The sequence below is a fragment of the Merops nubicus genome, unplaced genomic scaffold, assembly GCF_000691845.1.
Source record: "Merops nubicus isolate BGI_N331 unplaced genomic scaffold, ASM69184v1 scaffold11329, whole genome shotgun sequence".
Classification (NCBI taxonomy): domain Eukaryota; kingdom Metazoa; phylum Chordata; class Aves; order Coraciiformes; family Meropidae; genus Merops; species Merops nubicus.
The window spans coordinates 1,652-18,596 of record NW_008631695.1 but is presented as its reverse complement, the minus strand read 5'-3'; the positions used below and the strand labels follow the sequence as shown (position 1 = coordinate 18,596).

The window sequence follows — 16,945 nt, the reverse complement described above, 5'->3', positions numbered from 1 at the left end:
TTTCCCTGATGATATCATAGTAGATCTTCATCCTGAACTGCTCCTTTTAAAAGGTGCTTTAGATGTTTTTATACATCTGGGGTCAGACAAAAAAACCTGGAGGTGCTGTGGCCAGTTTCTTCATTTCCTGAACTGTTGGTATGATGTTTGCTGTTTGCCAGTGCTATGTTAATGCATCTTATCTTGCTGTTGCTGTGGGCAGGGAGCACTGCACATGTTTAGTTATCACAGGTCAGATGATGAGTGGGAACTCATTAAACCACAGTAATTAATTGCTGGCAACCATCTGGCCACCCCTGAGCAGTAGTGAACAACGTAAGCAGCAGAACTAATGGTGCCTCCTTGCCAGTATTTCTTCCTCCCATGTGGATCCTCTGATAGCTAATAAAAGCTGAGACTTTATCTTCAAGCAGACACAAAGACCGTCTCTCTTCTCCCCCTCCCTCTCCTCTATCTGAGCACCTGCTTTCATGTAATCTTTCAGAGCTGGGTATCTTTGACTCCACGAACATTCCATCAAACATTGATGGAACTGGTTAATGCTTTACAAGTTATGAGGAAGCAACAGATAGAAAACGCTGTGATGGCATCACCCTCATTTCCTCATGCAGTCAGACAGGAAGAAAATAGGTCTTTTAAATCTCTCCAGAAACTTTGGTTTGGAGGTAGATGGCAGTTTTGTCTTATTGACAGCTGCTTTAAAACTTGGGACTGGGTAGAGTTGCTCTAAGGTTTTATTATATAAAGCCTCCCAACTCTGCACCATTTTAACATCTTAAGTAAAAGAAAGTTGTGCCTGACTCAAAGTTATTAAATGTAATTGAGATCACATTGGGACAAAATGTTATTTTCCTAAATGCCCATGTTGCAAAAGATATTAATCTTGTTTGCCTGCAAGATTGATGCTGGCTCTGCTGAAACAGGGTAGATGCTACAATTAGATATATTTAATTCCTCCACAGCAGTGCTCTGTAATATGATTTCATCTCCTTCGCCTTCTTCTTTTCTTTCTATTCCAGTTATGATGGGCTGTGGTGTCTGCACAGCTCTAGGCACAGCATGGGAACTCACACTCAATTTGAAACACTGAGTGCCTCAGGAAGCATTAACACTATGCAGCCTGGGGAACAGAAAGCTGAGGAGCGAGGGCTTCTTCACAGCATATGCATTATACACCACTTCCTAACCATGGGAGAAAAAGGACAGATCTCAAAGATTTTGGGAAACCAAATGGAGGGTCTGAGAAAAGGGTGCCACTGCAAATCACTTACCTTTTCCTCAGGGATTGGTGGGGTGCAGAGACTAATAAGGACAATGACAATCACAGTGAGGACACAGAGGATGAGGGCAAAGTAGAGGTAGTGCAAGTCCTTCAGCACAGCTGGTCTTCTGTCCTCCTCACCACAAGATGGTGTGCTATAAATAAACTCCATGATCATCCGAGCAAGACCAACAGCTAGCCCAACCATGAGACCCCAGAAAGCACCCTGAGAAAAGGCAAGCATAAAGAAAAGGTCACTGCATGTTACCTTTGGTTAAAGTAATCTCCTTTCTTTTCCTTTCCTTTTTCTGCTCTTTCTTAAACCAAGACCTTTTATGCTTGATGGAAACCCACACTGACATGCATCAAAAGAAGATGTCTTCAGTTAAAAAAACTCTTTTGCTCTTTCTGCCCTTGAACATGAAACAGATAGAGCACAGACAATGTAAGAATCTCCTCCTAACAACATGCCTCCAGTTGACATATCATCCCTAAAGCATGAAACAACTTTTCTTTTTGTGCTTTCAAATGAGGGTGCCAAGAAGTACCACTTGAAGTGGCTTCTTGGAAGCAAACACGTACACCAGAGACTGGGCTAAGATCCACTAACGTGTGCCAGGAAAAGGCTGTCTCTAACTGTCACACTTTAGCTGGACTGGCTTTGAGTTTAAAGAGTCTCAAAGGCTTGGCACTGGAAGGAGAGTTATTTATTTATTTTATCAAATTAAATATGTATCTCAGTGGTTGACACTCCACTTACAGGCTCATTAATCCTCTTGCAGAAGATTGCCAAGATGAAGAGAGCTGCAATCGGTGGGGCTAGATAGCTGGTTATGGACTGAATGTAGTCAAAGAGCTTGCCACTGTTGGCTGATTGAATGATCGGGATCCAGAGAATACTGATGACAACAAGGATGAGGATAAAGACTCTGGAAGATGAGGATAAAATTGTATTAGCTCAGCAGGAGGTGGAGTACACCTGAAAATGAAGTTTTGCAGCAAAAGACACTTCCAATTGCTCTCAGGAATCCCTAAGGAAAAAAGTCCACAGATCAGTCCCAAGAAGAACCTTTCCCTGCATACACAGGAAAAGAAAAAACTGTTCTCTTCCAGAAATTCAGTTCAACCAATTCCCAAAGCTAACTTCCCAGAGTTCAGAGTGAGATGAGCTAGAACTTGCCAGTCAACATGCATGAGAGATCCACAAGGGCGTGGTGGCTTCCACCTTGAGCTGGATCAGGGCAAGCCCTTCAATCTGGTGTGCCCTGGAGAGTGACTTGTTCTCCAAAGGACTAGCTCTTGGATATGACAGAGAGAGCTGGAAGCTTGTGGAGCAATCTTTCTGACACTTTTTCAAGCAGATAACATGTTCGGTCTAGTGCCTTTGTCAAATTCTGGCTCCTTTGATGCTTATTAAAATTGTTTCTGGGGTCTCAGGTGCATGTACCATAACCCTCCTTCATCTCTGCATTGTATGTTATAGAGGTTCCTCCATATTTCTAAACAAGAAGTACTTCCCCTCTCACTACTCTGCACTGGTGGAGTATGAGGTTGTCTGCAGCCTTCAGCCACCCCACATCAAAGTTTAGAAGTTAATGCTCATGACTAGAGAGAAAAAGCCCCCCTCAGACATGCAGAATGTAGCTTAAACTCCACTATCAGGAGGAGAACTTTATATTCCCCTTATTTAATGCAGTACCAAAGCTTGCTTGCAAAGGGCACCATGACTTACCACAGAGAGAGCTGGGAGCTCTCTGGACTTTTCCCTGAAAAAAAAAAGAAGTAATTGCAATGTATCATTCCTGACTGATGCAAAAATAACATGTTCTTAAAGACCTCTAGTGACAGTGACTTTAGAGCACCTTTGGCTTCTCTAGAAGTTACATTCAAGGCAGTATTTATGGTTTAGAAAAGAGAGAAGCAATGATCTACCTAGCTCAGTGGTGCACTCAACGTTTCCCTTTGACCAGGTCTATGTGAGATTCTCTTTCCCAGGCTGCATTTCTGCTCTATATTTTAGGCACCAGATTTTTCTCAGTGAGTCCAGACTGAAGAACGTAAATACCGCACTCAAAACAGATGATGAGAGCAACAAGACAGAAAGAAAAGTGCAGACCTGCCCACAATCATCAGCTCCTGCTCCGAAGCCTTTCTGCGGATCCGCTGCCAGATGTCTATAACGAAGAGGGTGCTGCTGCTGTTGAAAATGGACGTGAGGGAACTCATCAGGGCTGCCATCATCACAGCAATCATCAAACCCCGGAGCCCTGGGGGAGCAAAACAGGGAAGGGGAATCAGCACTAGACCTTTGGCCTCTGGGAACTGCTTTTTCATCCTTATGTTGGTAACTGCACTAAGACTTCCTCATCCTTAGCAGAGCTTAGCTCAAGCCCACCTCCACACACATAAGGGTTCTCACCATCAGGCATGAGTTCTATCACGAGTTTGGGGTAGGCAATGTTGGAACAACCCACTGCAGCTCCACAGACCCTTTTACAGATGTCTGGGTCCACACAGCCCACTTCATCTGCAGAAGACATGAAAACAAGAAGTCAGTGTAAACCCTGTTGAGACATAGGTCACTTAATTCAAGGGAGTAAATCTTGATGCCTTGTATGATTTCATATAAGTCCAGAGGGGCAGCTGGGATACAGCTAGAATGAGTGGAGCTGAAGAGCTTTTTACATCATCAAATAAAGGTGAAACTTCGAGAGGACATTTGGCAGTTCTGTTCAGGGTACAGATATAACTCTCCCAGATGTTGCATAATTGCAGTCCTTGATGATTTGTTGCTTGTGGGAACTGGACTGTTTTCATGAGCCTGTCAGCTGGGTTATCAAGGACATTACAGTCTGACATATTCCTGTTGGAGGAAATCTGGGAGACATACACTTTCCTCCTAGGAATGGTCCTCCTAACAGGGGTATTCTTCCCAGAAAGTGGCATGCTCTGGAAAAAAAAAACAACAATGAGAGCTCCTTGGGAGACAATAAGAGGACAATGGTTGCTCTTTCACAAAAGAGGGCTGTTTTGCATAATCCACCAGGAACTGAACGAATCCGTGTGAATTCACACCTAATGACAGTCATCCATAAGACCTGAAGGACAGCTTCAGTGCTCCATTTATTTAATCTCACTGACTTCCCCCAGACAGATAGATGCATACCATGACCATAGCATGAAGCTATGTGCCCCCAATGGCAAAATATGCCCCATATGGATACTCCCAGTGTCTTCTGTCACTGTGGGAGCAGTGGAGGTGGAGCAAGGGCATGGGAACACCACTGTACAACAGGAATCTGCCTGCAGGACAGCAGTTTCTGAGCTGTAAAAGTGCTGGTGGACCTGTGTGATATTAGTGGTCATGGCAGTATAAAGCCCTGATGTAAGGAACATGGGAAGGCTCACCTGGGTAAAGAGCTCGGCTGATCATTCCTGGCATGACAATGAAAAACATAGGGAAGATTTTCAGATAGCCTCCCAGCACTGATCCACCTTTGGCATGGGAGAGGTTCTTGGCAGACAGAGACCTCTGGACTATCACCTGCAATCAGTGCAGAAAGGGAGCAGAGAGTAAACCAGAAGCACCACAGAGAGTTAAGGATCCATCCTCCCTCTGTCTCTGGTTCTCACAGATGACTTTCATCCAGCAGGATCCCAGGGTATTTTTCATGCCAATGGCAACTTTCCTATCTGGCTGACTGCAGCCTGCTGCCACTGCACAGAGCTCAGTGCTCAGGCTACAGGAGAGGGCAGCGTGGAAATTTCCTTTACAAGAATCATTTCGCCCTTGGTTGAAGTGAAGCCACCTTGAGGACTGGAGACAGCAGCTGTACATCAGCAAGACACAAGGAAGGAAGGAGACTGTAGGTGTTCTGCTAAGAGTTCAGTGGTGGGTTTTCACAATTATCCTGTCTTAAAGTACAGAAGTCTTGAGAAACAAATACAGTTCTCCTTGTTTCTAACTTGGACAGGAGTAAGAAATGTCAGACCTCTCGGAATATGAATGGCTTGTCTGGAGGTCTACACAAAGCCACTGCAGAGCCAGCTCCAGATTCACATTTTCATATCCTTGTCATGCCAACTGCATGAAGACACCTGGTACTTACCAGCCCACAGTGGGATAAAAACTGAAGAAAATAACCTGCTCTCTCTGCACTAAAAAGTTCATAAAATTAGCAGCTTGCAGAGAAGGTGATATTCTGATCTAGACCAGTAAAAAGGTAGTAAATCCTGCATGGTGAGACACAATCATGCTTCAGCTCACAGATCCACAGAGGAGTTGACTGAAAATAACAGTGTGGTGGATTGGCTGGAGAAGGAAAGACTTTCTTTACCTGGTCAGTGCACCAGCACCAAAGAGCCAGCACAGAGAGGCCAAATACAAGGCCAGGCCAAGGAATGTCTCCTGTGACTGGATCCCTGAACAAGTGAAAGGCATCTGCACGTGGGAGGTGACAGGTCGTGTTTGGGACTATGATCTTCGGTATCGCTGTGCTGTATTTCTCCTGCAGGCCTTCATACCAGCCAACCTTTTCAAATCCTGAGAAGCAAATGCCAGTGCATTAAGGTCTGGGGCTTTCTGCAAAGTTATTTCCTTATCTGAGTCTCATAAGTACTTTTTTTTTTCCCTCTCATCTTCCCCTCATGTCTTTTGTTTTCATTCCACCCTTGATTTTGGCAGTCAAGGTTTTTGCAGGACTCAGTTGAATTTTGCACAGAGTCCTTGTGGTGTTAACAGTATATCCTGGAAAAGGATCCATGCAGGAAAATCTCTGTGATCCTAATCCCCACAATGTCCTCATCATCTAGTCTTTGCCGACACACCTTTCAGAGCTGGGGCAGGATGGTATGACATGAAACAAGATATATCTATATTTCTGTTTGCCAAGAAGGCTTAAAGCAAAGACTATTGATGGCTGGTTCCTTGTTGCTTTTTAATTTGTTTATGACGCTTGGTTACACCCAGATGAATCTACAGTAACTCCCAAAGTCAACAGGGAAAGTCAGCAGAATTACTCTGAATATACATGAGCACAGTGGGAGCTGAATTTGGCTCTGGGAATGCAGTGTTGCAAGTCCTTTGACAACTCCAGGTAAACCCAAACTGGCAAGGTGAAGTTATTTAGAAACTCACCTCCATACAGTTAGTGCAAAGGGTGAAGCAACTCTAACAGCTTGCAGAATGGGACTTGTCCTGTGAATGGTTAAAACTCATTTCTGCACCATATATTGAAGACTGAAGTACCCTCCTAAGGTCTAATGATCTTGGGACCGCTAAACTCGTTCTTACCTATGAACATGAGGACCAAAGCTCCCAGCACCATGATCAGGGTCTGCAGCGCGTCTGTGTATATCACAGCTGTTAAACCACCTGTCAGGAGAACCAGAGACAACAGGCAGAATGTGTCACCATGTACAATGAAACTGGTACCTGTCCTGGAAAAAGGTTTCCCTTGGCCCCAGCCCTGTGATTTCAGAAAATACCCACTGGAAAAAGCTGGCACTGAGCTTGTGACAGGAGCCAGTCACAAGCCCTTCTGTGAGGAACGGTCTGAAGGACTTGTCCACATTCATGAGAGGACTTGGAGGCAGTTCAGCATCTTAATATCTAAAGATGCTAATGTTGCAAAAAGACCAAACAAAAAAAAAAGAGCAAATGTGGGCAGTGGTAACTATCTGCACAGAGGGAGACAGGAGCATTAGAAAACTCTCTAGAATACAGTGTTGTGCCCCCCATACCGGTTTCCATTGGACCAAGTGGGGAGAGGTCTCCAAGAGCTGGGGCAGACAAGGCACATACCACTAGCAGCTGGGGGAATCTCCCTCAGACCAGGAGGTCTGAATACTTTCCCCTGTGCAGGAAAAGGGAAAATTATATCCCAGGGTCCAGTTTATAACGTTTATTTTAAAATCAGCTATTTACCAGCTATGGTGTAGACAGCAGTCACTGCTAGCAAGACCACAGTGGACAAGTAGAGGTTCCAGCCCAAAGAGATTTGGATGAACAATGCTCCGGAAAAAATGTCTGTCTGGAATAGGAAAAAAAAAAAAAACACACCACAAAAACAAAACAAGGGCAGTCTGGCATTAGTAGAGCTTCGTGCAAGTGAAAGCTAATAAAGCAGCCCACAGCTCTCTGCAGCTGAAAGCACTGATGAGGGACGACACCATGAAGGTGAAGTGAAAGAGGAGGAAATAGCATGGGGCTGTTGGCTATGAACTTTCTTGTTCTCGATGTAAGGAAAATCCTTCCTCCAGGGCAGAACTCTCAGCATCTGGGAGGTGGTGCAGCAGGAGGGTGAAAATCGAGTCCCCATGCCAAGGGACTAAAAAATCATCAAAGTAAAAGACTATCTTACAGGCAGCCTTCATGTCATGTAATCCTCACTGGCATAGAGAGGAACTGGTGGAAACTGTCACTCCTTTTGCTGACTGTGAGGACATCCATGGGGAGAAGGAGCCCATGTATCCACAGGCAGACATGGGAGGGAAAGGAAGGCAAATAGCAGAGATCAGGTTCTTCCCAAGATTACATCTTGGTGGCCTAGTGGCCAAGTAGACATTCCTTCTTGAAAGACCCCTAAAAAATCACTGATGTCTTTTGCCATGATTTATTTATCTGAAAAGGTCAGCAGCTTGCCCTTCTCTTTGTGCAGTTCAACATACTAGAATGGCTCCAGGAAAACAAGTTATACCTGCTGAGGACCTCACTAGAAATACAGGAACTCCCATCGGCTTTATTTTGTTTGGCCCTGCTGGCAGAAAGAGTGAAACCAGAAATGGGGTGAAACCTGGAATTATGTAGATAATATCATTCAGATGCAGAAGGTGATATGGGAGATGTGTACATTGGGAAATCAGTTTGAAGGACACTTACAAACCCGGTATGGGGTGAGACACAGGTAAAGACATTAGCCAAGGGAGACAGAAGGGATGGGGCAAGATTTCTGTTTGCTGTGCCTGAAGTATGCACTTAAAAGCAAGCACCCAGTGCAACTCCTGACCTCTGCAACCCTGAGATGGGACAAACACTGTCAGCACATCACAGAAATCACTTTGTCTTTTGGGTTTTGACTTGCAGCAAGAAACACAACCACTTCTGTAGCCATGCTGGATCAGCCAGCGCTGTTTATTGAGATCTCTGTTTTTCTCTGCAGCAGGGAAGACTCTGCACGCCCTGCTCGCTAACCTACGTTTGGGCAAAAAGTCCAGGGAGAAAAATTCTTGCAAGCGACTGCCTGCTGTCCAGCCAGCCGCTAAACGAGCTCTCTACAAACAATAGCATCGCTTAATAGAAAGCACCTGTCATGGCCATAAACTCCACCAGCCACATCCGTCAGCCACGCGTGAATTAGCTGCACAGAGGAGAAACCACTGAGACGAGACAGCAGCGACCGAGGCTAGGGTCCTGCTCTGAAAGGCACTGGCAAATACCGCTCTGCTGAAGGTCGTTTTGGAAGGCTGGTCTGGTTTTGCTACGTACATTGACTATGTAGCCGTGCCCACCGTGGTGTTGCTGCGGGAGAGATCTTCTATTAACCCCTCGTGGGTAAAGAGGCTTCAAATGCCTCTCTGCAAGACCTTGTCCTGGGCAACACTTCAATCCCACAAAGCAAAGCTCCTGGAGGCAGTGGTGATAGCAGTGGGTGACATGATCATGAGCTGGCTGTTAGAGGAAGAAACCTATCCCATACTCCCAGGCTGGAACTCCACTTAATGCACCTCCCAGCACCTCAGACATAATAAGCCTGGGAGCAGGAACCTGAAGCCAGCTGCAGAAGGTGGGGTGCCTCATCTCCAGTCAATGTCTTCCAGCAATCTGACATCTAAATACTTCACCTGGGTCTAATGAAAACTGACTTGTGCTGGCCATGGGACAATCAGCTGAAGACAAAGGACTGACATTTTCAGTCCCTATAATGGACTCTGACATAGAGTCCTCTCCCTCCAAGGGCACAGGCAGTTCTTAGTGAATCTCTGAGAGTAAGTTCTGCCACTTTATTAAAGGAGTTTAAATGAAGGGAGATGCCCAGTAGCTTACATTACTTTTTGGCTACCAGCAGGGTACAATGCTACAAGCAATCCAGGAAAGATGCTGGATGTTGTCTTAAGTCAGAGCCTACCTCCCTTTCAACATATCCTTTTTGTACAATGCAAGTGACAGAAAAAGACAGGAATAACCATAACACACCCAATGCTGAAAACTCAGCTACAACAACAACAGGAGATTTATGATAATTTAAGAGCGTTTCACATCTACAAGATGCAGCTAGCCAGATCCTCAGATGGGGTAGTGCTGCAGTTCCCCTGTCTATATTGCCTAAGGTTTGATCTGCTAGAAAAGGAAAAGCAGGCAGACAGCTTATGGTACTTTTACTGTTCAGTAATTAGCTGCCATATCCTCGGAAAGTTCTCACTCTGCATTGCTGTTTAATGAGGGCTTTTTCTCTTAGGATAAGTCCCCATGATCAATACAGAGGCAGGTATTTACTTGAGCAAAGCAGCACACTAACACACTGCTGCTGTTTCTGGTAGCTGAGCTGGTCCTTTCAAGGACATCCAAGTTCTCTCTGAGCAGCTCTGCATTGTACTACGATGACCTACCCCTGCCCTAGACACAAGGGTTGTGGTCAAAGGGATACATACGGATATTTTGGTGAATATATAGAGAATGAGGGACAGTACGGACATGTAGATTTGTATCCTCTGCCCTCCAAATCTCTTCTGCAGGTACTCAGGCATGGTGACAACTCCTGCTGCGATGTAAACAGGCACAAAGATCCAGCCGAGAGCCAGAAGTGCCCAGGTGGCCTGTTAAGGAGACAGAGAAAATAAAGGCACATGATTCAACACATGGGAACATCCGTCTCCTCTGTTCTCTCAGTGGATGTCCTGAGAAAGCAGACAGGTACGCTGCCATGCAATGTGTTTGGGAAGCAGTCGGAACTCTCCTCCACGCTTGGAATGTGAGGAATTATTACAATGCAATTAGAAGCCTTTGAAGTTATCCTCCTAAGCCTCTGCCATCCTGTTCCATCTCCTGGTCTTTTGGGCAGGATGGTGTACTCTGTCGCTCTGGATCTCTGAAAGACAGTGTTGTATTTTGTGGCCTTTGAAAGCACTGGTGCTGGGGCAGTGAAGGGTTAAGTGATTCAGAGAAGGATGGGAGCATCTGTTTGTTGCTTGATTAGCAAGTGATGAGGCTGAGGCAGCAGATTGTCCCTGCAGAGCATAAAAATAAGCAACAGCAAGACTCTGCTGGGATGTTCTCCTCGCAGGCTGACGTAGGTGTGCTTCTGTTGCTTGTAGATAAAGAGGCAGTTCAGCTGCATTGCTGCAGGTGAAGGGTCTTTTGGAAGGTATAAAGGCATCTCCTATAATGTATTTCTACTCTGAAACCCAGCAAAAACCCAAACAGGAGATCTTGAACATAAATAAAAGCCATTGGATTCTCAAACCTCATCTCCTGGCTGTCTCAGGCCATTACCTTTCATCCAAGGACCTCACATTCATCCAGATTTCACTTTGATCAGTTCTTTAAGTTACCAGAAATGACACTGATCCTTGTGAGCAGAGATTGGGAGTGATCAGGGAGAACAGCCATGGCTCCCGCAGTGGCAGAGGCTGGCTTAGGGAAAAGATGCTCATATGATCCCTGCAGCCAAGTGACATCCCATGATAAAGGGAGAGAATAAGGGCATATCTAAGGTCCTTTTCCAGTCTGAAAGAAATTAATCTAATCTCATGAAGTTAGATTTGTCCTGACATACAATCTTTTCTTCACAGGCTTCTAAAATGACTTGAATAGATTTAAAGTACAGCAATATTGGCATGTCCTACATGCACCAGGCTGAACACAGGCCCTGGTTTCTTCACAGAGGACTTCAAGGGGATCTTAATGATTTAGAATAAATAAATAAATAATGGGGAAAAAAAAAAAACAGTGCAGTGTATAGATATGCCTGGAAAGAACTTTTGGTGGGCCCTGCCTGTGCTTGGCAAGTATCTGGCACTATTAGCAGTCTCTGCTGATATAGACAAGGGATTTTGAGTTAGGTGAGCAATGTTTATTGTGAGGCTGGCACTAACCTCACTCCTCATCACTGTAGCTGAGAAATTGCATTAGCATCACATACAAAGGGCCTGGTTTTCATGCTCTGTGTGGTGTCAGTGGCAAATTTCCAGGACACTTCAACGGAGCAAAATGAGACCTGCCTTCACACCCAGATGTTCATCCCACAAACGTCATATTTTGGCAGCTGACAGGTGAATGCAGTGTTACCAGTTCTCATGGCTTTGCACTGATTACTCTTAGGAGCAATGATGCTGTTTCTCAAACTCCTTGAACCCAGAATCCTGTAATTATCCAAGCACGTTTTCAGCATTCATTATCTTTTATTTTAGTCTTCATGAGCGGAAATTAAAGCTTAAAAATATGGTCATGGGCTTCTGGGAAGGTCAAAGAGACAGTAATTTTAGTGGATTCCACTTCAACTAAAATAAAGATCTTACATTTTTAAGGCAGTCTGAATGTCTCCAGAGGTGAAGCCTGTTTCCAGACTTCTCTCCTCTTCTCTTCTCTTGAGAACTTGTAGTTACCAATACTGTCAGCATCTGATTTTGAAGACAAAGCCCCAGTCCCTTTGTAAACAGTGACATCTTAGTTGACAACATAAATGACTCTTACATTCCACTCAAAGCCCCCAACAGCAAGACCTCCAGCTGCTCCAGTGCCTGCCAGGCCGATGAATAAGCCGCTGCCCACGTTGCTTGACATCAGGGATGCTCCAATCTGAAACATATGGCACAGGCACAAAACCCATAAAGTCACCTTGAGGAACTTCTGTATCAGTCCAAGCATTTTCCCAGGTGCTTTTTTCCCTAGGGCCTCATCTCCTTGTAGGCAGGTAGCTGGGTGCTAGTGGAGAGTTGGGGTTTCCTTCTCCTTCTAGAGAAAATTATGGGTTTTATATCTTAAAGTGTGTGTGTCTGCTTCCTTCCACTGCTTCCACTCCAACACAAAGCTTAACCTCAGAGTCAGGGTTCACTTTGCCAGTGGTTCTCCTGAGATGCACACATATTACAGGGAATACTGCATCTGGGGGCAGCCATAGATACCACAGTGTCCATGAAACACAATAGATTTCTCCATTCTCTTGTTGGTCAGACAGCAACGTGCCTTCTCCAACTTTGCTGACCCTTGCTCTACCTCTCCACATCTTTATGAGAGCCCAGCCTCTTTTAAATCTTGTACTGAACATGCATGTAGTGGTTTACGCAGCCATGGAGACAGGAATGCTCTCTTGGAGCTCCTCCTAAGGAAAGAGACTCCTGAAGCACAGGAGGGATGATGTTAGAAACATGCAGGCCTTTTGTGTTTAATGTCTACACACAGGTTGGGAGATATAGTCAGCTCTGCAGCAGGCTGGAAAATGCTAATGTCTCAGGTTAACTTTAACTGTAGGCTGTGGGCACAGTAGGCTGTCCCTACCACAGGTCACTGGCACCCTATCTGGAAGAATACAAGCTCCAAGGTGCTTTAAGAGGGCAAAGACTATCTGATTTAATGACTTCTACTTGGCACAAAGCCTCACCTCCTTTCCGTATGCCAACATCAGGTCCCTCTCAGGGTCAAATGAGAAACTCCCCAAAGGGCAAGTCTAGCCCTTTAGTCTCTAGAGAAAGTTTGCTTCTAGCTGCATCACCTAGAAGGAGCTTTTCTCTCCTCAGTACTGCCACACATGAAACAAAGAACGATGGAATTTGATCTGCTTCTCACCTCTGCACAAAGTAAAACATTAATGTGGCATCAACAGCCCCACTGACTCCTGCCAACGGCTCTGCCTTCTCATCTAAGAAAACTCTTGATTAGAGAGCTGGCTGCTGCAACGAGAATTTGCAACTCAGGAGGGGACTGGTGCTCTCAAGAAATGTGAACAGTTTTCCTGATACCTATATCAGACAGACAAATGCAGAAGAGACATCGCACAGGAGCAGAAATCAAGGCTTAGTTGAGGCTATCTAACACGCAGCAGAAAGCTGTCACTCCCATTAAAAAAAAAATAAAAACACAGGTAAGCCAGTCATATACTCGAGGTGAAGGCCACAAGGAGCTGAATCACAGGTGGATTCAGCTCTCAAACAAAACTGAAAAATGAACAGTATTAGAGGCTGCTTTAAACCTAGAATGATAAGTCAGGAGAGACGAGGGCCAAGCTGTACCCAAGAGACCCTGTGGCCACCACCTGTGGTCAGAGCCAAAACCAATAAAAAATGCTTTCTTTTGTTTTTTTAAAGAAAAAAGATTTATGTTGGGGAAGAAAAAGTCCCATTTTCAAATGTTCCAAATGTTCTAGTATCTTTTAATTTTTCTCCTCCTAATTAGAGAAAACCACCAAGCTAAGCTTTTTCATTAAATGTCACTTGGCCGAGACAGAAATATAAAGAATATTTAAGACATAACAGATTTTAGAGAGGTGTATGTGCCTCTGATGGAAGAGGTTGAAAATCTAGCCTAGTGAATTTATGGGCAATGTACATCCAAAGGAAAAAAGGAAAAAAATGCAATGTTTTGGTTGAGAAGTGCATTCCGTTACCCACAACTCACTGGAGAGATATATGGTACCAGAGTCTGGCATTGGCTGAGAAGAATCTTTATTCCAGTGCTGTTTTTATTCCTTTCAAACTTTAAATTATCTTTAAATGTACCTTTCACTCCCAAGAAAAGGCACATTCAATAGATTTTTTTTTTCTTCATAGTGAAGATTTATAAACTTCAAACCACTGAAGTATATACTTTACATCATTAGTCAATAATCTCAATTTTACTCTAAACAGCAAGGGCTCAGAAAGTCTTGGCCTTCGGGATTATTTTTTTGTTCAGTCTCTAAATGCTTTTTTACTAGATAGCACATTCCTAGATTACCTAATGCTCTCTTGGGTTAGGGACAACGTTATCTTTGGTGAGTTGGGCCCAAAGAGTTTCAAATCTAGCCAGGCACTCAGCACTCTTTTACTTCCATCAGTGTGAACATTTTTATTGCTGACTTTAGCAGAGAAATTGAAGGTAGAAAAAACCCTGAAGATGCTGAACTATCCTTCTGGCTCAGAGGCTCCACACTGTTGCCCATTAGTAAAGCTACATGGGATGATTCCTGGTGGATCCTCTTCATCTCAAGACTACAGTCAGAACAAAATGTATGGAGTGGGTCCTCTCACTAGACCTGCCCTCCTTACATCTGGGATTGTTTTCAAACCATGAGAAACAGAGGGATGCGTTTCACTCACAGGCCACCAGGTCATGGATCGTCCAGCTAGGAAATAGCCTCCAATGGTCCCCCGGCTGGCTCGTATCGATGACTGGAAGCACAGGAAAAAGAAAAGTGGTTTCTTCCTTTCACCCACCCTCAAATCAGATCCGTTTCCCACCCCAGTAGCCTTGAAATATCCCATCAGCAACCTCTTGCACCTCCCTAGACCTCCTCCCATGGGTGTCACTCCAGTCAACTGGTTCACCCTACTCAAGGCAGCACAGAGAGGTGGTGCATGGCTCTGAGGCAGGCTGCAGCAGGGGCCCTGTGAAAGGCATCTAATTTTGAGAAATCTAGGGGTTTGTCTGCTCTCAGCCATGTGAAGATATATTTGCAGCTCCAAGAAAGGCTGCTCACCTTCTGACAATGGTATGCTTTAAGAGGAAGCATTTCCCTCCTCACTGTCATGCATTAAGAGGAAGCATTTCCCTCCTCACTGTCCAGCACAGAGGTGAGAATCAGAGGACAACCTTGCATCCCAGGGGATGCCATCAGGGGCTGTATTTGGGCATGACATGCAGGTCCATTTGAGAATGGCTAGAGATGCCCTGCTGCAGCTCCTGCTGCCTTGCTTCTTCTCCCTGCTGTGGATTCCAAGTTTCCAGCAGCCCCACACTTGTATGGTCACATCATGCAGCCCCATCTAGGAACTGCATGAGAACCTCAATGATTTCAAGAGCCACAGGATGTCCATAGGCCAGCAAGCTCCTCCAATGTGACTGAGGCTGACAGTGCTTGCTGTTTGCAGCAGCCAGGAACATGCAGTCAGGCATCATAATGAAATGGTTTGCTGTTAAATGCCAGTGCATGTGGCAGCACCCGGACTGGGCAGCAATGCCTGGTCTCAGCATCAGCTCCAAAAATCTGTGTATCTGTTAAGGATGCCAGGCTTCACTCATTGCTTTCACCTTTCTTTGTGCAGGTTTCTCATTGTCCAGCTTTGGAAAGAAGCTGCTTGTACCTATTTAATGACTTCTCCTTGCTTTTTTAGGGAAAGAAAAAAATGCGTCAGCCAACCAGAACACTATAGGTCTGTATGAAAGAGGCCCTCACCAAGCAACCTGAACAAGTAACTAACAACAATCTTTCCAAAGCTTTTTAAAGTCCCATTTCAAACTCCCCCACCCTAAACCTGGCTTTTCTTTTGCCCCCTGCTTGCCCACATCCTGGTGTGACACTACTCTGCAGCACAGGAGGTAGACATCATCCCCAGAACAACCTTTAGGGGATGAGTTGTGCCCATGTAAGGGTGCTCACAAGAAGATCCCCATTACCCCAAACTTGCCCAATAAGCCCTGGCATAATGGTGTGCACAGAGGATGCCCTTTGCAGGCAAACACCTTTGTGCCCAGGAGGGGTCCAGGGAGGAGCAGAGGCTCTCTGCCTCAGGTAGACCTAAACCAGTCACCTCAGGTACTCACCCATATCCCGACAGTGAGGACAAAGGCGAAGTAACAAACCACGACAATGATGTCTGCCACCCCAAAGGCCACTGTCGTGTCCCCCGGCAGCGTGGGCAGCTCCGTGTTGGCTGCGGTCAGCTGGCTCATGGCTGCAAGCAAGCTGCTGATTTTCTCTCTCACACTGGACTTTGGTGCACGTTGGCCTTCATCGCTTCCCTTGTAATAATTAACAGGGTGGAGAAGGCGTGAGTGTGGAGCGGGAGCCCGGCAGGACCGTGGCTCATGTTTCCAGCAGGAGCTTTGGCTCTGTGGCTCACCAGTGAGGTCCTCCCCACAGCTCTGTACTGTGAGCATCCCCCCCAGATCCTCCTGCATCCTTTTACCAGCGGTTCCCTCTCCTGTCCATTTCCCCACTGGTGACAGCTGCTGGGATGGTAAATGGGAAAGTATCACACTGTCTTGTTCCCCACCACACCACTTCACATCACTTTCTCCACAGCATCCTGGAGATGAATTCCTCCTAAGAGGGGACAAGTTTTCTTGGCAGGTTCTCCAGTGCACACATGGACAGCAGCAAAGGGGTTAAGCTGCTTTTGTGGCAAGCAGAGCGAATGTCAGGTCACCTATATGAGTTGGGAAAGCTGCAGTGGCAGCAGGAGCAGCAGCTGTCTTGAGGCATGGACAGGTAGTACTTGGAACCACAAGGTCCTGCTCCCTGTCCTGCCAGCTGCCTGATGCAGCAGAGTCATTTCTCAGCTGTATCAGATGTCTCACCCTTCTGCACCTCTTAATGTTTAGGCCAGTAAGAACCTGTGCTTCCACCTCCCACCACACCAGGGCCCTGCTCAGAGGTGTCAGGGAGAGTCCAGGATGGTCTCTGCAGGTGCTTCAGTTATAACAAAAAAGCCTGAGACAGACAGATGGGCACAGACCTGGCTTCTCAGTGCTTCCTAATGATGCCAAAAGAC

The 16,945-nt window shown here is 45.6% G+C and overlaps 1 protein-coding gene across 1 annotated transcript in view; it reads right to left on the bottom strand.

Moving 5' to 3' along the window:
• The window catches only part of SLC5A9 (solute carrier family 5 (sodium/sugar cotransporter), member 9), a 23,313-nt gene extending 7,264 nt beyond the window's left edge, over positions 1-16,049 (bottom strand). Inside the window, exons 1-12 of the mRNA XM_008947664.1 lie at positions 15,996-16,049; positions 14,552-14,623; positions 11,952-12,056; positions 9,911-10,075; positions 7,188-7,293; positions 6,555-6,635; positions 5,599-5,804; positions 4,670-4,805; positions 3,681-3,788; positions 3,378-3,528; positions 2,022-2,190; positions 1,272-1,487 (exon numbers count right to left, since the gene is read on the bottom strand). Of these exons, the coding sequence (XP_008945912.1) occupies positions 1,272-1,487; positions 2,022-2,190; positions 3,378-3,528; positions 3,681-3,788; positions 4,670-4,805; positions 5,599-5,804; positions 6,555-6,635; positions 7,188-7,293; positions 9,911-10,075; positions 11,952-12,056; positions 14,552-14,566 (1,458 nt within the window). The 5' untranslated portion in view covers positions 14,567-14,623; positions 15,996-16,049. The remainder of the gene's footprint in view (positions 1-1,271; positions 1,488-2,021; positions 2,191-3,377; positions 3,529-3,680; positions 3,789-4,669; positions 4,806-5,598; positions 5,805-6,554; positions 6,636-7,187; positions 7,294-9,910; positions 10,076-11,951; positions 12,057-14,551; positions 14,624-15,995) is intronic.
• Between the last annotated feature and the right edge of the window lie 896 nt (positions 16,050-16,945).